This window comes from Cinclus cinclus, chromosome 14 (assembly GCF_963662255.1).
Source record: "Cinclus cinclus chromosome 14, bCinCin1.1, whole genome shotgun sequence".
In the NCBI taxonomy this organism is placed as follows: Eukaryota; Metazoa; Chordata; class Aves; order Passeriformes; family Cinclidae; genus Cinclus; species Cinclus cinclus.
In genome coordinates, this window is record NC_085059.1 from 2,682,227 (window position 1) to 2,696,612 (window position 14,386).

General features: G+C 48.2%; 1 protein-coding gene across 1 annotated transcript; it reads right to left on the reverse strand.

Moving 5' to 3' along the window:
* Positions 1 to 1,077: 1,077 nt before the first annotated feature.
* Positions 1,078 to 9,910, reverse strand: ECSCR (endothelial cell surface expressed chemotaxis and apoptosis regulator). Its single transcript, XM_062502433.1, has 10 exons — positions 9,808 to 9,910; positions 9,083 to 9,124; positions 8,100 to 8,150; positions 6,700 to 6,816; positions 6,181 to 6,234; positions 4,378 to 4,425; positions 3,742 to 3,840; positions 2,887 to 2,985; positions 2,309 to 2,345; positions 1,078 to 1,204 (listed from the first exon to the last, which is right to left on the reverse strand). Exons 1-10 carry the CDS (start codon positions 9,908 to 9,910, stop codon positions 1,078 to 1,080), a joined length of 777 nt encoding a protein of 258 aa, XP_062358417.1.
* Between the last annotated feature and the right edge of the window lie 4,476 nt (positions 9,911 to 14,386).

Here is a 14,386-nt window from a genome sequence, read left to right on the forward strand (position 1 = left end):
GATTAACAAAGCCTCACAACAACCCTGTGAGGTAGGTGGATGTGAGCATCCCACTGCTGTGAGGACAATGAGGGCACCAGGGGTAAGGGGTTTGGAGCAGTCATGCTGGGGTTTGACCTAGAACTTGGGCGTTTAAGGCCTTCAGCTTTGGATCAGGCTTTCCCAGCACACGGGTCTGGCTCCACATGGGGCTATGCTGATTAACGAGCCCATGAGTGCCTGGCACAGACTATAAAGGCCATTTATCTAAGGTAGAGGTTTATTAGCAGAGTGGATGATGGTGCCTTGGTGCTTCTTGCTGCTGGAATTATCGGAGTGTTTGAAGGCATATCAGAAATAGAGTTAGGTATCAAGCACCGAGCGTGGCAGGCTGTAACTGGACAAAGCCCTTAGGCCCCAGGTGGGGAAGCTATGTAGGACACTACTGTAAATGTACTGATCAGAAAGGACATAATAATTTATATATAAAGTCCACTCTTGCTCTTTCCCTGAAGGACAAAATAAAAGAAAGAACCTAGAAAGCCACTGCTGGTTGTCACGTGTCAGCTTCAAGCCCCGGGCTCTTGGCTTCATAGCACCTGTCAAAAGAACAAAACATGGTTCATCAGCAGCCTGGTTGGGCTGACAAAGGGAGTAGAGTAATGTGTTCTCCCAAACTCAGTCCCAGCTCCAAAACAAGCGAAAATTACATCAATTCCTCATGTGGGATGAACCTGAGAGCACTGATGGGATGTGCTTCAACCACCTGTGGGGCTGGAGTGGATAAGCTGGGCTGGAGGATGAGACCTTAATTTCTCAGAGACCTCTTCATTTAATGGCAAACCCCTCCAGCTTTGCAGCTGGCCACAGGTGATGTCACCTGGATACATGAGGTAAACTTGGCCCCTCAAGTTCAGCCAGCCCAGGTAAACCTGAGATGGGCACTCAAACTTTTCACCAGGGTCACTGGAAGCAGTTTGGACCTTTAGAAGTTTGGTGGCAGCTGTTTTTTGTTGTATTTCTGAAGGAATCAAAGAGCAAAGAAATACCTCAAGGCACGCTCTTATCCAGCCAGAGAAATGATCCCCAGCTGATTCCCTAAAAAGCAAGGCTGAAAAGGGAAACCTTTTCTGATGGGGGGTAGCTCATGCTGTTGTTGGTGTTGATGTTCTTCATGGAGATCAGAGTGATGCTGTTCCCCTTCTGGCTCGTGTCTGCAGAGCAGCTGCCAAGGAGAGAAGGAGATAATTAATTACTCTGGGGAGCAGGAGAGGGAATGACAGAATCACAGAATCACTGAGGTTGGAAAAAACCTCCAAGATTGAGTCCAACCTTTGAGCAATCACCACCTGGTCAAGCAGACCAGAGCACTGAGTGTCATGTCCAGGTGCTCCTTGGACACCTCCAGGGACAAAATTTCTTTGCACAGAGCTGGAGGCAAACAGGCAAGGTCGGGGCTGGTATGGGGGACCAAATTTGGTTTCCACTGCCTGCTGAGCTGCTGTCCTGATTTGGGGCCATCTACACTGAGTTAGAAGGCTTTGGAAGGTGGAATTCCCCTTTTTTCCTACCCTGAGGGATGGGATGTGCATTCCTTGCCAGTGGATGCTGGATGACTTTGGGGGAACCTTAAGGACTGTCCCATTTTTTGGCGCTTTCTGCCTCAGTGGCTTCAGGTTAAGGGCATTTAATGACCACTGATGCTGATACAAATCTGGCACAGATACGTACAGACTTTGCTCCCTGTGTCCCTTGTCCCTTTCCAAAGCAGTATTTAGGAAACTATGAGATGGGAAAAGAGAAGCAATATGTTTTGGTCCTTTCCAGCTCTTGTTTCCTGCTGTTTTCCCACATTCAGCCTCTCCTCTGGAATAGCAGTGATGGACCATGGGGTTCTAATGGACCATTCTCTGCTTCATGCTCCTCTTCCAAAAGTCTCTGAACTGGGGCTCCTTTGGCCTGCTCTCACTGGAAACAGTAATGGGCATCTTGGGAGAGATCTAAGACTGCTCTGAGATCCATAAACCTGAGTTTGGATCTCAAGGGTCTTTCTAGGCAAGGAAGACAACCAAGCTGCTTTGGGAAGGTGATGAGTCTTCTCTCAGTGCAGCTTTGAAATGAGCCCCCTAAATATTGATCTTCTATCTATGTCTCTATCAGAGGATGAGGTGTTATCAATGCTGACTTTGCTTTCCTAACTCTCTCAAAGATGTCTTGACAAGCTTCCTTCCACCTGAAATAACCAAAGCAGCCTCTTTTCCTTGCTAAAATTAGCTCTGAGATAAAACAGGCACTCTCAATCAGATGTGGGTGGTGTGAGCAGCCTTACCTCTCTGATACCATGGAGCTTCCTGGTTTCTGTTTGTCTGGGGGGAGAAAAGCAGGTGGTGATGTAAAGGTGAGAAGTCATAAAATCAGTCAGCTCTATTCTGAATTACTTCATGCAAGGGTATAAATGAAATCTGAATGAGATTGGAGATGCTGTGGGGGAAACTTGGGAGCTGATTAGAGAAAACCCTTCAGCTAAGGGGACGTACAGGCAGGACCTGCTGGGCTTTAGGAAGGATTCTGCCTTGCTGCAGAGCAGCCTTGCCCTGTGCTGGGCACTGCTTCATGGGAAATGGGATTCCTAAGGAAAAGGACTCTCAAACTCCACGATTTTTTCTGGAAGAGCTGCCCACCTTCTGGAATTTGAGCTGCAGGAAATTTGAGAGCACATCCAGATGAGGCTGGGCTGGGGCTCAGGTCATGCTGCATTCCTGACTGCTCAATCCATGTTCCAGTCTGGCTTCCAAACCTCCCCACCACCGTGTAAGCTTTTCAAATGCATCTTTTAAGAACTGCCAGATCCACATGGAAACTGGTGACTTGTTGATTAGGGAAGCAGAGATTCCCCCAGACAAATACCTTCTGAGTCCTTGGGGTGGTTGCACTTGAACCTCAGGCTGACCACGCTGACCAGGATGATGACCACCACAATCAGGATAACAACAAAGCTGATGACACCTGGGGATGCAGGGAAGAACTGTCTGAGTAACAGAGAGACATCAAAACTTGGCTAGGAAGTCAATATTTTCATTAATGTGAGCAGGGCTCGTAATAGGTGGAGAAGCAAATAGTTGTTAGAACAAATAGCTTTATCCTCCTGTGTTTTAACCTCAAAGGGCTTCTATGAATACCTAATCAATAAATAATTAATTGGTAAGGCAGTTCCAGGAAGGCAGAAGTCAGCTGATTACACTGGGGATTGATAAGAGTCCGTATGTTCCTGCTACAGTTGGTAAATCTTATCCCAAAAGAGTGTAAAGCCAGATAAATAAGTAATGTAAGCTGGAGCTGTGGGTGATGTTATCTGTCCCATAAACCACTTTTAGACACTTTAAATCAAGTGTGGATTTGATACTGACATCAGGCCTCAATCAATCAAGCAATTCTTTGCACAGGAAATTTGTCCTGCTAAGAATCCCTCAGACTTAGAATCCTGGAATCATGGAATGATTTGGGTTGGGAGGGACCTTAATGATCATCCCATCCCACCCCTGCCATGGCAGGGACACCTCCCACTGTCCCAGGCTGTTCCAAGCCCCATAAAACCTAGCCTTGGGCACTCCCAGGGATCCAGAGGCAGCCACAGCTTCTCTGGGCACCCTGTGCCAGGGTGTCATGAATTGGGGTGTCCAAAGCAGCATGGCATGGTGAAAGAGAGCCCCCTCCTCTCCCCAGCTGGACAAGAGCTTACCAAAAGCTGCCACAAGAGCTTACCAAAAGCTGCCACAGTCAGTGGTGATTTCTCATCTGTCGGGGTGGGCTCAGGCAAGTGGCTGGAGGAGCTGGGTGTTGGGGTGATGGGTTCTGAGGTGCCTACAGAGGGGAGAAAGGTAGATTTTGGCATAAAAGTCATTCTTCCACGGCTGGGAAGAGCATTCCTAGCAATGCTAGGGGCCCTAACTTGCACTTGCACTTCACTGAAGATCCAAGTTTGGATCCTGGCCAGGCTCATCAATCTTAACAGCAAAATGAGCGAGAGCTGTGTAGAATAATTGCCTTGGTAGGGGCCCTTTTATGGACAAGCTGAGAGCACCCATAGGGTTTCCTTCTGGGACCCTAGAGAGGAAAGGTCAAAGTCAGCACTGGCACTGCATCTGAAGAGGGAATTTGTCCAGCCTCCCTCCTTTTACAACCTTTTGCCATAATGGCACCTTTCCTGCTGTTCCCAGGCTCAAGAGGTTGCCCTGAAGTGCTGTTTCTGCAGAGCTTTACAGGCCTTTCAAGGGCTGGATGGGATGTTCATCACCCCTCAGGAAATCTTTGGTGTCCACTGCTGCCTTGAAGACAGCTGTGTGATGGCCTTGCAGAGGAATGTAAAATGTGGAGCAGGAATCGCCTCTCTGTGAGCACCTTGAGTTGCTGCTGTTGTGGTGCTCTCATTCCTCGTGGGATCCTGACCTGCACAGAGAGACACAGAATATGAGTCTTGACCTCCAGTGACATCCAGCAACCAAAGGAATTAGTGGACAGGAGAATGGATTCACAGTAGTGCTGGCAATATCTGGGCAAACATGGAATTAATACTCCCACCAAACATTCTTTGTACTGTTTTCCATGGAAACCTAGAGAACCAAAATTCAAATACCCTTCTGTAAACTCTTTAGGGTCTGCAGTCCCAGGTTTGAGGCAGAAACAAGCAAAACAAGGCTGAAAGACTGAGCTGGGAAGATGTGCTGTAGGTCATAAAAATGGAGGCTTTAAGATAAGTCTGATTAGGGGGAAAAATATTGCAGAATGTGGATGTGGATTGAGTGCTTGGCTTGAAATGAGTGGATTTGCTGTGCTGGATAATCTAGAAGTAATTAAACCAACCAATAAACTAACTTGTACACCATAGGTAGTCTAGCTGTGGCAGCACAGAGGTTTGTCCAAGCAAGGACTCCAGTCCTCAGTGGGATAAACTGGCTTGTGTGAAGCTGCTTGGTTTGTGACAGGTGCTTTCAGTGCATGTGCAAGGAAATGTAAACCAGCCTGAGTGTTTCACTTGTACAGAGAAAAAACATCCTTTGCTGCCTCCAGGCTGTGTTTGAACATTCAGAGTGTCTGCATCGACCTTAATGAGCAGCTACAGCCCCTGCCGGGAGACTCAAAGTGATATTTCAGAGCTTCAGAAGATCATCTGGAGGTCAGGTAGGATCTTCTTGCCTGCTTTTCCATCCCCACGTTCCCAGCGGCAGCACTGGCCGAGGGGATGTGGTGCCTGGAGAGGTGTGCACTGCTCCTGTCACTGAACCCAGGTCCTGTCCCACAACAAACATCCCCGATTTGGGATGAGATTTTGCCAAAAGCCAGAAGAAAAAGGCATGAAAAAATAAATCTAGCTGATTCATAAGCCACAAGGAGCAGAACAGTCTGGAGAAGTAGGATCTGCTGCTGTACAATTTTCCCCTACTCATCAAATTCTTTGTTTCATTCTGAAATTGTTCCTCTAGCCACAGGCAGAAGCTGTGGTTTGCCAAGCCTGGCATGGATACCTCATCCCTGGGAAATGTTGGGTCTCACACAATGGGAGACCTGACTTTTGGAGGCATCAGCATCTTTAGTCAAATATGTGTGGAGCTTCTCAGTGGTAAATCAAGCTTGGAATGAACAGCAATCTGCTCTGAGCAAAGGGCTCCTGGCTTGGCTGGCTCCTGGCTGGGTGGGCATCTGTGTGGGCACAGCTGACCACAACTTCCTCACCTTGCTTGTGTTAAATATCTGAGAGGTACTTGGAGAGGCAGAGCAGTTTCTTGACCATTGCAGTTTTTTGAGGCTGAATTTTTAATGGAGAATCAGTTCAGTTGTCAGATTTCAGTCTTCCAGTCACTTGCATTCTGCCCTTATTCTGAGAAAACTTTTACTGAATCCTCCAATTTGTGCTTACAGGTTGAGTTAAACAAACTGTCAAAAGCAAAATTCTGTTTATTTGAAAAGATTTTAAAAGGGCTCCCCTCTCCTAAACATAGATCCATTGTTCAGCTGCTCAAGTTCATCCCAACAGATGTTAAGAGCATTTATCTCGTGTTTTATCACTGCTTATAAAGACACCAGATGTGATTTTGGATGGCTTAATCCCCCCCCTCCCCAAAAGACTCCTGTTTAGTGAACCTGTGCCACTGATTGCCATCAAATTACCTGATCTTATTGCTAGTCTCTAAAAGAACAAAGTACCTTGGGGTGTTGGAGGAGGAGCTGCTGTGCTTCTGTTTCCACTGGACTTATCATCTAGATAAAGAAAACATGAGAAAGGACAATTAACTTGGGAAGCCACTACAAATTCCACTGTGGAGGGCTGTTGGGTGTCCACGGAGTAAAAATCTTTATTTTCATGATAAAATGAAAATTTTTCCCTCCAGACAGACATCAGGATTCCCAGTTAGCCAGGTGTGCAGACAGCTCAGAGTGTACCTGACAGGTGAGCTTGGGACAGGGAGCCTGGGGAGCTTGGAGCTACTCCAATATTTGATAAAGCATGATCTGGATTTTCTGATATGGGCTTGGCCTGGCTGTGTCCATCTGGGGAACTGGAATGAGCTGCTCTTTCAGCAAAAATTTCAATATTTGCAGAATTGCTGAATAACCAGCACAGTGTGGACTAGCCCAATATTCTGATCCCTGCAGTTTGACTTGGATAAGGAGGGAGGCACAAACAGGTTCTGCCTGGCAAATATTTGAGTTTTCCATCCTTACCTCTCTCAGTGGTTGTTGTCAGGGTTGTTGTAGTGGTGGGGGAGGTTTTGGCTGTTGTAATTTGACCCACAGAGGGGAGGCTGAGGTTGGTCGGTGGTGTTGATTTTACTGATGGCTCTGTAGGGAAATTGTGGTGTTACTTCAGAAAATTCAGCTCAGAATCTGCTTGGAGAGGACACAGCTGCTGCAGAGCCCTCAAATTCCTCGAGAGTTAGGAATAATCTACTAGGGAAAGCATGGAAATAGCTTTCATCCTGATCAGAGTCAAGGAGCTCTTGTACTTTGGAATTTCCTTTTGCTCTTTTCACTGTGAGGAGATGCTGAGCTAGCAGAGCTCAGCAAACACGTGGAGAAAGTCAGGATTTGCCACTGCTTCTTTCCCTGCCTTGAAAAGCGAAGGTGAAAAACTTGAAGTTTTTGTCACTGAATGCTTGACCTTCCTGGAGCTGCCTGGCACCCACGTGATCATTTCCTTGTGTTCTGAAATGCCAACTTTCACCTTTCATTGCAGTGAGAGTCTCCAAGCACAAATAATTCAGCTCTTGAAGTGGTCTGGAGGCTCCATCCCCTGCCTTGACCTGCTCCAAACTGCACCTGATCCAGAGCAAAATGTGAGGGGAAAAGCTTTCAATAATCCCTGTGCAAGGAGGAGTGGATCACCAGCTGGGAGTTTACAGGTAAATTCCTTGTCTAGACTGCTCCTGGCTTTCTAATAAATTGAGAAAATGGTGAAATGGTTTCAAGGTTAGTGTGATAGATTTTTTTCCCTTATATCCAAATGCTTCACTGAAATATTAGAATTTAGGATTAACTTCCTTTTTTTTCTGCAAGGCTTGGAAGCAGAAATCTTTTTGAGATCTTATTCCTTGATATTTTTGGGATCTGTTGGAAGCATAGCTATGCTTAGATTTTTATTTTTTTTCCCTGAAACACTGCAGGAAGAGATCTGACCCAAAGATCCAACCGGACAGATGTGGATCTGGAGCTGGAGAGATAATTTCTTGTGTAATTTGTTTTCTGTACATGTCACAAAATCATAGGAATGCTTGGGTTGGAAGGGATCTTAAAGATCAGCCAGGTTGGACAGGGCTTGGAGAAACCTGGGATAATGGGAGGTGCCCCTGCCCTTGGGGAATGGGATGAGCTTTAAGGTCTCTTCCAACCCAAACCATTCTGGGATTCCACTCTACGATCATCTCATTCTCCCTATTCAATCTGAAGATTTTCCCCCCCCGCCCCCCCCGGCTTTACTCACACCTGTACCTTGATCCCTGTGGGATTTCCTTCCTCCCCACCACTGTCCTCTGCACAGCCCCAGTTACAGCGGGGTAGACTGGGGTCAGACCAGTTCAACACTGGGGTCCCCAGTCTGCTCTCCTGAGTCTCCAGCTGAGCATTACCTGAGCTGTGGTTCTTTGCTTCAGGGCTGGATGCTGCAGGTTGGGATTGACCTGGAACACAAGCAGAGGCACAGAGGTGACATTTCCAGGCTGCTGGGATCCCACAGGGAGGGTTGGGCCAGAAAGGGGCCATTGGAGACAACCAGAGCAGAAAGGGTGAGGGGAACAAGAGATGCTAAGGAGGGGGTTTGTCACTGGTGTGGCTGTAGGGACCAGCTCCATGGATGCATTGCTGCTAGGAAACAGCTGGGGAAAATCAGGGAGTAGAGGATCCCTCTGCTTTCCCCACGTTTCCTGGAACACAGCCTTTTTCCTTCTGTACAAAAGGGAGCCAAGCCAGGTCACCCTCTTAATGCCTTGGGTTTTAGCTTTTATATTTTTCAAAATCTCTGCTATTTAGTGTGGAACTCTGAAAATTCATGTTAGGTGTTGGTGAGTTCTCTTCACAGGGGAGTCAGAGAAAACAGTTCCTTCCCAGCTGGAGAATCAAGGACAGCTGGTACCCAAAGAGCAGAAACAACAGCGAGGGAAAGGGGGCAAGGCAGGGGGCTGAGACTTCACAGCCTGGGGCTGTGCTTGGATAATGGACCCCAATATGGAGATGAACCAAAACTTATAAAAGTGTAAAACTCGTGACCAGGATCCACCTTGGATTTGATTTGGGTGTAGCCCCGGCTGGGCTCTTGCACTGCCCAAGGTGGATCCTTTCAATAAAAACTGATTTTATTCCTTTTGCTCTGCCTGGTCTCTGTTCCAGCTCAGCCTTTCCAGGCTGAGGCACAGTGCCCTCCATGTGCCCTGGTGATCTGGGGATGAATGGTGACAGATGGGGCAGGCAGAAGCAGGATCCTGGGAGAAGATCCCTCAAAGGATGGGAGTTTGGGGTCAGGATCCCATCTGGGTTCTCTCCATTTGCATCCCCCCATTTCCATGTGCATCCACATCCAAACAGACACATAAAGCACATCACAAGGCAGAGGTACCTGTTCCAGCAGGGGTGGAGGATATTGTGGGAGCTGTAGAACCTGAAAGGAAAGAGCAGAGTGTGGGTGCTGCTGATTTGTGGTGGTCTCTGATGTTCTTGTTCCTTGTGTGGTTTGGGTTTTCCTCATCTTCTGTCGGGATGACTTTGAAATATAGGCTTCCCCCAAAAGAAGTAGCAGCAAAGAAGTTTTACTGAGTGTAAAACTACCAGGCTCTGAGTAAATTAGTAGTGGAGTTTATCCAGTCAGATTAAATGTCCTCCTCCCCTTTGCAGGGCACAGTAGCCCATGGGGTCATTCCCTCCCTGTAAGCTGTTTGCCTCAGCTCAGCCCTGGCACAGAAGGGTGTGTAACCTTTGTTCTGGAGATGTTCAGAAGTAAGACACACATATGAGCACTTTATTCCCGTGAGACCTTAAGGAATGGATAGGTGAGGTTTGTAAAGGCTTCCAGGAGCCCGTGGGACTGTTCTCCTTCCTATCCTGGGAAGCTGAAGCCTGGGGTTGTGAGTCTGGAGGGAGCTGCAGCCCTCAGGAGCTGCCTTCCCTGCAGGGCTGGGTAGTCCTGGAGGTCCATACAAGGTTGTAGGAGTTTCACTGGGTCCCCAGTTCCTCATCTGAAAGGTGGTTTTGTTTGGTTTATCTATTTGCTTTTCTTTTGGATTCATGACAAATGGATTCATCCATTCTTTTGGATTCATTCCCTGCCTCAATCACATTTCCTACTCTCAGCATCTATGATGTTTTCCTTTAAGACCCAGCTCTGGAGTCCTGTGCTCACCGAGTGACAGGGAAGAGTATTTTGGCTTCGAAGGGAACTTTCAAGCATCTAGTCCAACACCAAGGATTAGATGAGATGCCAATTAAAAATGCTGCCCTTGAAAATGGGAGAAAGGAATGTCCCACACTCGAAAACGTAAATACACTTTAAATGCACAAATCCAACTCAGCTAGTTTAACTTTGGGAAGGTGACTTTGAGCCTGTCATTGCTGGAATGCACATCCTAATTGGGATTTTAAAATGGCTATTGCTGGTGACCCTGGTGCTCTCTGTGGTTAAGTTTAATGAAAGAAATGACACTACAGGTACAGAGAGCAGCTGAATCTGACTCCCCTGGTGATCCATCTGCCCAGAGTCCCACGGGAGAAAAAGGATTTGGGCAGAAAGGGGCAGCAGGGAAGGTGGAATCCTTCCAGCACACGGTTCCCTCATCATGCCTCGGGGCTCTGGGTAGGAGCAGTGCCTTTGGAGGGGGTGCAGGGGAGGATCCAGCCAGGGCACAGCAGGGCTCCTTTTCAGCCACAACCTGCCCTCCCCTGAGGATGCTGCTTCTCATCTCTCCTGAGCTGAGATCAGCTGCCAGAGCTCCTTCCCAGGACCCCTTTCTCTCCAAAGAGGGGGCCAGAAATTTTTAAAACCCTGTAGTTCAGACCTGTCTCAAATCTCCAGCCCACAACACCCCACAATGGCTCCAAAGCAAAAGAGAGCAGGGTTAGTTTGGATATAGAGAAGAAATTCTCCCTGGCAGGATGGGCAGGGCTGGCACAGGGTGCCCAGAGCAGCTGTGGCTGCCCCTGGATCCCTGGCAGTGCCCAAGGCCAGGTTGGACATTGGGGCTGGGAGCACCCTGGGACAGTGGGAGGTGTCTCTGCCATGGCAGGGGTGGGATGGGATGAGCTTTAAGGTTCCCTCTGTGTCCAAAGCACTCTGTGATTCCAGGATTTGATGCCAGGAGCTGTAGGGGTGATGCTGACGAGCTTTGGGGTAGGTCCATGAGCTGCTGGTGCTGGGGGAGGCTGAGGGTCCTGGCAGGGAGGGGTGTCTGGAGCACTGAGCACCCTGAGCACTGAGGGTGGTCCTGGCTCAGAGCTCACCCCCAACTCCCTCTGGGTGCACTGAGATCTGACTGATCTCATTTTCCTCATGGAATTGCTTTAGAGCCATAATTGTTTTTGTTTCTGAGGCTTCATGACAACGATCCCAGCCAGACAGGAAGTATATAAACCATGGTGAATACATAACTAAATGTGGTTTATTCCCAGACACGGCTTGGCTGTGAAAATCAGGCTGGACTTTTCAGACCTTTTCCATGTTTTTCTCTTCTAATTTACTGGGCAGCAGGCTGGGAAAAGTGTCCTTTTCATGAAAAATCCATGGAAGGGGAGACACGATCAGATCTTTAATCACACAGAGAGGAAGGGACTGGTTGATTTTCTAACTCTGTTTGCAGCAGGATCAGGAAACAAGGACCTTTATGTGCTGCAAGGAAAAAGGAGGCTGGGAAATAGGAACCTGCCTTAGCACAGAGCTAGTGAGGTGCCAGGGGTGATTGTGTTGGAGAATTTATGTGATATCCTTCCCTGGAGGTTTTGAAGAGCAACTTAAAAGAGACAGGGTTATAGGCAGCTGTAACATCACCTACTAAATCAATTAATAAAATGGGAAAAACAAAAAGGTTTAGGCATGTGTTTGCCCTTCCTAAAGAGGTGGAGATGCTTCTTTTGAGGAAGGGGGATGGTTCTGGACATGGGTTTGCAAATGCCTTTAGATACTCTCTACATTCAGCATAAGAAATGAAATGCTGAGATCATCATGGGCGGGGGGGGGGGGGGGGGGGGATCAATATCCTCCAGCAGCTTCCAGACTCAAACAGCTCCTGTTTCTCCAAAATTCCCTTGCAGGACCAATTGTCTTGTTTTCCTGTGGGGAGAAGTAGCTGTGGCACATTTATGGAAATGCTCCTAGGTACTTCTTCATGGTCATGGGTGGAAGCACCCAGAAGCACTGGAGAAAGAGCTGCTGTCTGCACTTAGCCTTTGCCAAAGGAAAAGGGGAATGAAGGTGCTGAGCTGGGCATTTATTCCACCTTTTTTTGGTGCAGATGAGGAGAAATCTGAGAGCTTTGATGGGGGTGGGAGGGAGCTGAGGGCGAGGGAGGTGACATTGCTCCGTTCTACCATCCCTGATAGGACCATCCACGGGCCAGCTCCAGCATCCCTTGGACAGGAGGAAATGATTGTACTCAACGCTTTCTTCACTGCAGCTTGTCCTGTCACTGGGGTTCACACTAAAATTCTCTGTTTGCAAACCTAAACCTTGTGGTTATTGTAAAAAAAAAAGATAAAAAAGAATGTTTTTTTTTTTCCAGTGCTCAGTTCCCAGAGTTCCTGTGGCTGGGCTGATGCTTGCCCTGTTCTTGCTGTGGAGAGGCTGAGGGATGGAGATCCCAGAGTTCCAATCAAGGTTCCAACAATCCCCTTCTGGCATTCTGCTCCGGAATAAACGGCCCTGGCTTCTCTAAACACATCCACACTTCATTCCAAAGCAGAGCAGTCCTGGCTCTGACTTCTGGCCGCTGCTGCTTGTTATGCATTCCCTGCCAACTCAAATAAGCAAAAGTCCTGTTCCACTGGCTGTTTTCTTTTGGGGAGGGTGCTCAGCATCACCAGGAGCAGGATGGATCTGATCAAAGCAGGATGAGACCAAACTCCCATTGTGAGGCCGGGCAGCAGGATGGGAATGAACAAAGCCACGTGTCGCTGCTCCCTGCAGATATCCCGGGGGATCCTGGAGCTGGAAACCATCCCCTCCCAGTGCTACTGCCAGCATGAAGAGCCCTGGCTGTATAAACAGCTCCCAGCAATAATCGGACTGGCGCAGCTGGAATTGCAATTAACATCAAAGCCCTGCCACGAGGGCAAGCACTGCCAAGGAGTTCGTTGCGTGTTTGGGTGCAAAGGATTTACAGCTGGATTGTGCAGTCCTGGGTGGAGGCTGGGAGCTGGCTGAGGGATTTATGATGGGAAATGTGGCTTTGTGCTGTCATGGGAAAGTCCCAGCTAGCCTGGGAGCTGCAGGGCTGCAGAGGAGCCTGTGGGGACTGCAGCTGCATTTCTCAGCCAGTGCTCGCTGCTGCCCGGTTAATTTTTTCCTAAGGGTAAACAGGAGAATTTTGGATTTCTGGTTTTGGCAGTTGTTTTTCTGTGGGTTTAGGTGTGTCCAGACTGATCTGGAGCCTTCTCTCATGGCAGCTGAGATATTCCCAAAGCCAGCAGCTCAACCCGCTCACTCCTCAGCACAAAGAGGGTGATGCCAACAAAAAGACAGGTGAATTTTAGGTATTTCTGCTTTGGTATTATTTTTAGCAATTGTAGATATTTAAAGCATGTTTTTTTTCGAGCTGCTGACCAAAGAGAGGGAGTACTTTAAACCCCTAAACTTTGTGAGGGTCTCTTATAGAGACACAATGGAAAGGTTTCTAGATCAGGCTCCAGGTGTCCAGCCTGTGTTCACAGAGGAACTGGAGTCACTGGGGACGACCTCTGGCACTGGTGTGGGGTTACAGGGACTGCTCCTGTCCACTCAGAAGTACTGATGGGGAGGGAGCATCTCTTCCCAGTGACAAGGAGCCTGGGGTCGTCCCTCCCCTGGCAGCTTTGGGGAGAGCCCACGGGGCAGGGCTGTACCTCTGTGCTTGAAAATGCTTTCAGAAAAGAGATCCAGCGAGCTAAAAAGAGGCTTTGCAACTCAGATATTGGCACTTCTGTCAGATGACCCAACACAAAAAAAGAACAAAAAAAGCCAAAACCCAACCAAAAGCCCCAACCACTTAACACAAGTGCAGCTGTTTCCTGAGTGAAACACAGCAGCAATGATCAACACCCAGTTCTTAGGACTTCCACATGGGGAAAAAAAATCCTCTTTTGGGAAACCTGGAAAGCAGAGAGTTCTCCCAAAACCTAGGTCCTGCTTAATTAGATGCCTAAATAAAGTGTCTCTGCCTTGAGGGTGTCACAGCAGAGCAGGTGGGGTAGGAGTTGTGGGGAGAGAAGAAAAGTGTTGTTCTGCAGGGTGGAAAACTGACAGCCCAAATCAGGGCCAGATCCACAGAAGTGTTCAAGTGCCTCATTCCCAAATGGCATGGAGAGGTGGTTTGGCAACTGGCTGCCAAGCTGTTCTGAATTGTAATGACTCAGTCAAAGTGTTACGGAAAGTTTAGAGAGCCAGGAATTAATCCCGGATCTCATCAGCAATTAAAATTAATTGTTGCCTTCCTCTGCCCATCCTCAAGGGCTGGGCCTGAGCATCCTCTCCAAGCACCACATTCCATGCTCCTCTCTGCTGAGCCAGTCTGGGAGCAGATCTTAGTGGGAGGCAATTAAAACCCACTTGGATGTAGAAAACAACCTGGGAGACAAACAGTGTGGGGAAGGAGCGAGCACAGAGCGGCTCTGCTGCATCCCTGTGCTGCCCAGGGCTGGAATTTCCATGTAAAGGGCTTGTTCCTGGAAGGAGAAGCAGCCT

Excerpts from the sequence above, each read along its gene's own strand:
- ECSCR (XM_062502433.1), bottom strand. The coding sequence starts at position 9,910 with ATGCTTGAAAGTTCCCTTCGAAGCCAAAATACTCTTCCCTGTCACTCG. Across the intron at positions 9,125-9,807 it reads AAACATCATAGATGCTGAGA|GTTCTACAGCTCCCACAATA; the intron begins GTAGGAAATGTG and ends CTTTCCTTTCAG. Across the intron at positions 2,346-2,886 it reads CCACCCCAAGGACTCAGAAG|ACAAACAGAAACCAGGAAGC; the intron begins GTATTTGTCTGG and ends TTCTCCCCCCAG.